Below are 7497 nucleotides of genomic sequence, written 5' to 3' on the forward strand. Positions count from 1 at the left end.
TATTTTCAAAAACCAGGTAACGGACGTGTTGCATTTTGGTAGTTTTCACAAAAAAGCAAGGGTATTTATGGAACTCGAGAAGTAAAAGGTCGCAGCAAAAGTTGCATGTTTGTGACGGGAAATTAGGGCAACCTTTGTATTTGAGACAAAGCCAAAAGAGGTGGGTTTGCTTTTTTCAGTAAAACACGTCCAGATTCATTGAATCATTGCCATTGTATTCCCATATAAAGGACAATGGTGGAGCTCTAGTACCAAAGGAGAGAAGAGGAGAAAAGAAGAGGTGAGAGAGAAAGAGATAGAGAGAGAGAGAGAGAGAGAGAGAGAGAGAGAGAGAATGGAGTGGAGGAAGAGCTATTTGGACTTGATGCTCGTGCCCTGTGGGCTACTTCTCAGCATTTTGTACCATGGATGGCTGTGGCATAAGGTTAGAACACAACCCAAGAGCACAATCATAGGTATCAATGCAGCTGGTCGACGGTTATGGGTGCTCGCCATCATGAAGGTAAACGCACACGTTATACCCTTCTCAATCTCCTATCTTACTTAACTGGTGTTATTTAGGGTTGAAAGTCTGGGTCGGGCCGCGTTGGGTTGGGTCGGGTTGGTGCTTAAACCTAGCCCAATCCAAAGTTCCCATATCTCAACCCAACCCAACCTAACCTCGAGTTGAAAATTCTCAACCCAAGCCCAACTCAAGCAGGCTCGGCCAGGTTGCTCCGGTTGGTTGGGTAGATACATACTAATATTTTTGTTATTATATTTAATTGTACATTTTATTTTTTATACCTATAAATTTATTAATTATTTATCATCAAAAAGTTCATTTTTTCTAAACAAATAAGCTAATACAACAACTATTCCTTTAAAAGTCGTGTTGTGTAGCACACAATTTAGCTAGGAGAGATAAGTTTGGTATATCTTGTTAGCTGGAGTTATCGAAAATGGCGTGGACCAATGAGACCCGATGGCACTGAAATTTCCTCTGCATTCAACATAGATGATCCGCATTCAATTATAATTTATAACTTATATACTGATCGGGTTTGGGTTGGGGTCAGGCAGTCTAAGCCCGACCCAAGTTTTATCAGGTTGGTGTTTATATAACCCAAGTCCGAAACCAAACCCGATACATCCTGCCTAAGCCCAACCCAATGCCAGGTTGGTCACGGGTCGGTTGGGTTGAACCCGCCCAACTTTCAGCCCTAGTGTTATTTGATACGGTGGTAGAGTTTCAAGCTTGCTACGCAGGCACTCCTTCATTCTACACATTAACGCTAATCAGACCGACTTAGTTGGAGAATTGATGGTCGATAAGCGGCATCTATAAAATCAGATTGATTGAAACACTCTAGCCTCTGATTCGTGGACACTTGTTTGTTGAATTATGACCGTTGTATTTTTTTTCTTCTTAACCATCCATAATGCCAGACGATCTGATGGTCAGGTAATCTAATAACTTTATTTTTTGTTCATGGTATATGTATCTAAACTGTGGCCGCTGATATGCGAATGGAAATTTTAAATAACTTTCAAGTACATGCGCATCATCCAACCCATTGCTAAAGTATCAGAGTTTTTCTCAAACATGGTATAGTTGTATGGAAATCAAGACCGTTCAAATTGCTGACCCAAATATGGATGGAGAATGACCTAAATATTGCACAAGAAGATACTATTAACCATCTGAAATTTCTCTCTGAATTTGAACCGTTCAATACTTTATTTATTAACTGAATGGTTAGGATTGATTGATCGTTATTTTATAGAGGTATGCTCCATCAACAATGGAGTCCACAATTTAGATGGCTGGGATTGCTGTACAAAGTGCCACATGTGAGGAGAAGTTTGAATATATATATATATATATATATATATAGAGAGAGAGAGAGAGAGAGAGAGAGAGAGAGAGAGAGAGAGAGAGAGAGAGAGCATTGGGTGTGATGGGCTTAACCTACGCACACCCTAAGTATATAACATCGATGCCGAACCTAGTTGATAGTTTCGTAGTGCTTTGCTTGCATCTTGTGGGACTCAGGGAGACCATGTGCCGGGCACTAGGTCACACCATGCGTACGTTAGAATCTTTAGAGATATTTAGTGGTTGAGAATCGTGGAAATATATTCTCTCCGTAACTTACATTTATGTTAGTGACTTCCACTTATCAGTCTGCTAGAGGACGCCAATTGGGTGGCGAAGACCAATGCAGAGAAATTACTGGGCCAGATTTGATTGGCAGACTCACATGTTGGTGTGATAGCGTACAATTCCACCGATGAAATCTCTCCACGTCATTTCACCACTCCATACCTTTAGTTGAAAGGTGAACCCAACGCTACCCAATGATGTTGCACAAAGACTCCATGGAGCCACCATTATATATCTGCGTATTATCTAAACCGTAAATGTTTCATCTCGTTTAAATATTTCTTCAAATATGTTGGATACCATCAATAAATAACATTAAAATTATAATAATAACTTAATTCAAACACAAATAGCATATAATATCTTATAATTAACTAAAAATTATTATCTAACACTATAAAGGGTTGATAAAATGAAACCTAAAATAATGGTCCGCATCTTGGAGAGTTTTACGCGACCTAATCGCACTTATTATTAGGATTTTTTGAAAAAAAAAAATCACCAATCTTAAACCAAGATTCTTACCTTCAATTGTCAACGGAAGAGGATTGATGGAAGATCCGATAGCGACAAGGGTTGAATTAAAGTGATTCGGAGAAGGAGACATCAATCTCTTATTCACTTGCTCTCACTCCTCTCTCTTTCTTTAGCAATCTCTTTTTCGTTCTTTCTCAACCTAGGGCATGAAATTCATATGGGAGGGGGTGTGAAATATTAAACTATTTATAGTGACAGAAATAGTGCAAATGGCCCTATAGCCTAGATTTTCATTATACTATCCCTATGGGATGGTGTTTCTGACCTTTGGGATCCACTATAGGATATATGGGTCGATATACACCGTAGGATAGTTGGTCTTAGTGATAATCTATGTATGAATATAATCGACCTGTCATTTGGATGCGTCGATTGACGAGTATGATCAGAAGTCAGTTCAACAGTTACCGATGGTCAATCAGGTTCGCGACTATATGGATATATGCAAGGTATTAACTTAGGTTAGTACTCTAAATTTAGTCACAATATAATGGTCAAAAAGTTACAAATTTGATAAAAATCAGATACACACAACTAACTTAAATTCTTAATTAATTCTAAAAATATTCACACACTTCTCATGCACTAGCCTTGCGTGTCCAAGTTGAGAGATTTAAGAAGCGATCTCAGCTCAATATCCTGCGATGGACATCAAGCTCGCTAAGACAAATATTTTTTTATAATCTCGGGTTTAGTGATTCATTATTGAACGGTATAGAGCTTGTTTGGATAATCAAGACATTTTTTGAATAAATTAGGTAACGAGATTTCTTATGCACAATGATTAAGGGTGTGGATTAGCTAAGTTCATAATGTGGCTTATTCATAATTCACATAAATGGTGATTTGATCCTAATCACCCTAAACCGTTGGTTCTTAGGCTAAAAGAGTAATTAGGTCAGTTTGGTTTGATCCGACTCCTAGTTGTATCGGCTCTTAGTAGGTCTTTATTTAGTTACGGTTGTCTTGATTAGTCAGTAATAGGTCGTTAGATTTAGACCCTATATGACTAAATCATGAGGCTAGACTCGAGATTTAAGTGATTAGGTGGATTCGTTGGCTTCCTATAGTTGATTAAACGGATTTATGTGCTTCTTTACTAGTACCACTCACGTATATGTTTACTTCGAGAATTAAGGGTTAGTAATTGACAACATAAATTAATTATAAAAAAAAATTTCAAGGGTTTTTGAAAATTCAAAATAATGAAAATCTGATACATTACAATGACAACAATCAAAGGGTTATGGTTATTCCATTAAGAAGAATTTAGTGCATGGTCCATTAATGATGCGTCCTGTCTCACCAATGTGCTTTAATTGCAAAACTAAAAGCCACACGTGTAGAAATTGAGCTGATTTTGCAAGTGATGCATATAAAGCCCACCAAGTTATTTTATTGCACCTAATTTCTTCATCATGGTTGCATATTACGAAATTTGAACGGCCTCAAACTAACATCCAACTATCCAACCAGGCCACCTCATGAATTTGGAGGTCTTTAAATGGTTGCCCATCATTTTCTATAATGGGACCCAATGTGTTTTTTATGTGACATCCAACCTATACATTTCATGGCAAGCCTATATGTTAAAATCACAAGGCTTATCTATTGTGTTTTTATATATATAAAATGAACTTAATTTTTTTTTTAATTTTTAGTAAGTAAATAAATATATTGATTATAAAAAGCTTTTATAAAAAGTATGTATATAATCAATTGGTAAAAGAATGGATGCAACTTGAATTGAATCAGGATCTACCCTGAAGTATTTTAACATTAATGTTGATTGAGAGTGAATCTAACATGATTGTACATGATAATATCCTTTCATGAAAAAATATTATTTGTTGTGAATGAGTATGGATGTTTTGAAAAGGCGCATGAGTATCTCTTCAGAAAGAACTCGATGACTTTTTAATTGTTATAAATCCTTTAAAGCCAATAAATCTAATTGTCTTATTATCCTTTTCTTTTATCATCTGTTATGTACAATATTACATCTTTTTCAACATCTATCTCCCTCATGCCGGCCCCCACCTTACTTTTCCTACAGGACAACGACAAAAAGAACATCCTAGCCGTCCAAACACTCCGAAACACAATCATGGGCGCCAGCCTGATGGCCACCACCTCCATCCTCCTATGTTCCGGCCTCGCCGCCATCCTCAGCAGCACATACAGCATCAAGAAGCCACTCAATGACACAGTCTACGGTTCCCACGGCGAGTTCATGATGGCCCTCAAGTATGTCACACTCTTCATGATCTTCCTCTTCTCTTTCCTGTGCCACTCCCTCTCTATCAGGTTCGTGAATCAGGTGAACTTCCTGATCAATACCCCACAAGATCTTGCGGTCGTAATGACACCAGAGTACGTGGCCCATCTACTGGAGAAAGGATTCATCCTCAACACTGTAGGGAATAGACTGTTCTATGCAGCACTTCCACTTTTACTTTGGATATTAGGGCCTGTGTTAGTGTTCTTGTGCTCAATTACCATGATACCCATATTGTACAGTCATGATATTGTGTATGGGGATGTTAATAAGGATAAAAATGGTGGGCAAATCGAGGAAGTGAGAGAGAAGGGTTTCACTGTAGTGTGAGAAATATATTAGGGTTTTGAGACATTAGTGTTTTGAATTTGTATATGGTTGTATTTGAACATACGTGTCATATCTGTGTGATGATCACTTAATAGCTAGGCTTGATTTTCATACCAAGTGATTAGAATGGTGTGGCCCATCTTTTCAACGGATATGATATTCTGCACGTGTGACTTATTCGGGGAAAGAAATGGTTGTATGTGAAAGTTCATGTGCGGTGGTTGTTTGTATGTGTGATCATTTCTCAATGAGAAATTAGGTAATGTGTGGCAGTTGCCTCAGGTAGTATACAAGTGGGGCCCACCATTCTCAGTTAACCATGCTCGAAAATCCCATTTATTAGGGTTTTTAATGGGGGTGGGTTGGGCCGTCGGTCTTTTGGGCCAGGTTTGGACAGCAGTATCAAGCCCGAGGGCCAGCTTGGGCTTAAAATTCGGGAAGCAGATTGGCTGGTGTACCACACACCAGCGATCTAGCTGTGTGTTGACGTCAGCAAGTTCTGTGGATCATATAATGAGGTATGTATTATATCCAAACCGTCCATCTATTTTTAAAACTCTTTGTAAGGCTTGAGACAAAAAAATAAGATGGATCTAAATATCAAGTGGACCACACTGCAAAAAGCTGCGAGGGATTGAAAGTTTACCATTGAAACACATTTTGGAGTCACAGAAGTTTTGGATCAAGATGGTATTTGTTTTTCCTCTTCATCCAGGTCTTTGTGACCCTATGAACAAATTGGATGGAAAATAAACGTTATGGTGAGCCCTACCAATGTTTTAATGATGAAAATCATTACCCGCTGCTATTTGTGGTGTGGTCCAGTTGATCTTTGGATATGATTCATTTTTTGTCTAATGATCTCGCAAAATGGATGAACAGTGCGGATATAATAAATACATCATTTTGAGCCCACGTATCTTTGATCTCTTTTTAACCGTTCGTATAACTCGGAGGTCGAGGAGCGTCGCGCTCGTCTTCGCATAAACGGATTGGCTACTCCCCCCTGTGGTCGGTGCTCTGTGGGCCACACCATGATGTATGTATTTTATTCATGCTGTCCATCTATTTTTACAGATCATTTTACAGAATGAGACCAAAAATGAGGTATATCCCAATCTCAATTGGACCACATTACAGGAAACAGTGTTGAATGAGTGTCAACCATTAAAAACATTTTGGGGGCGATAAAAGTTTTGGATCAAGCTGATTTTTGTTTTTTCCCTTCATCTGGGCCTGTATGACCTAATCAACAGATCGGATATCAAATAAACAGTACATTGGGCCTTAGGAGGATTTTAATGGTGGATACTCAATCAGTATTGTTTTCATGTGGTGTGGACCACTTGTGAGTTATTTACCTGTAATTTTTGGGATCAAGCCTGAAATGATCTTTACAAATGGATGAACGGAATGGATGAAACATATATATCATAGTTGGGCCCACAGAGCACTGACCACTAGCCACGGGGCTGGTGGCAGAGGGAGTAGCCAATCCGTTTACCGTCTTCGCACGACACGTACCCACACCAGCGAAATCGGATTGCGCACGGAGTTACTCAGTACGCTCTTATCGTACTGATTAAACTCTGTTGGGCCCACCTTGAGTGCATGACATTTATCCACACCGTTCATCCGGTTTTACAGATCATTTTAGTTGTTGATCCCAAAATTGAAGTATATCCAAATCTCAAGTAGACAATACCACGGGAAAGAGTGGAAATATTGATTTCCTCCGTTGATACCCTTCTAAGGCACCAGGTGATGTTTATTTGTCATCCAAGATAATCATAAGATCACACAGACATGGATGAAGGGAAATCACAAACATCAGCTTGATCTAAAACTTTCTAGAACTTTTCAACGGTATAATTTCAATTCACACTGTTTCTGGTGGTGTGTTCCATTTGCGCTTTGGATATGTTTCGTTTTTGGGGTAGCTCGCTAAAATTATGTGGTAAAAAGGATGGACGGAGTGGATAAAATGTATGTACGACGGTTGGCCCCAAAGAGTTTACTCAGTATGCTAAGCGCACTGAGTTACACAGTAGGCAATCCGCTTCCCACACCAGCTATATCGCTGGTGTGTGGACAGCGTGGTACACCAGCCAATCCACTTCCACCATCAAAGTGATGGTTGGAAACAAAAATATTAGACGTTAGATATTTGGGTGGGTGTAATTGAAGACTGTCTAATGCTTTTGAT

At 38.8% G+C, this 7497-nt stretch overlaps 1 protein-coding gene across 1 annotated transcript; it reads left to right on the forward strand.

Annotated features, from left to right (window-relative positions):
* Positions 1-267: 267 nt before the first annotated feature.
* LOC131256609 (uncharacterized) lies at positions 268-5350 on the forward strand. Its single transcript, XM_058257533.1, has 2 exons — positions 268-502; positions 4740-5350. The coding sequence occupies exons 1-2, from the start codon at positions 335-337 to the stop codon at positions 5289-5291; spliced, it is 720 nt and encodes a 239-aa protein (XP_058113516.1). The 5' UTR covers positions 268-334; the 3' UTR covers positions 5292-5350.
* The last annotated feature ends 2147 nt before the right edge of the window (positions 5351-7497 follow it).

Source organism: Magnolia sinica, chromosome 9 (assembly GCF_029962835.1).
Source record: "Magnolia sinica isolate HGM2019 chromosome 9, MsV1, whole genome shotgun sequence".
NCBI classification, from domain to species: Eukaryota; Viridiplantae; Streptophyta; class Magnoliopsida; order Magnoliales; family Magnoliaceae; genus Magnolia; species Magnolia sinica.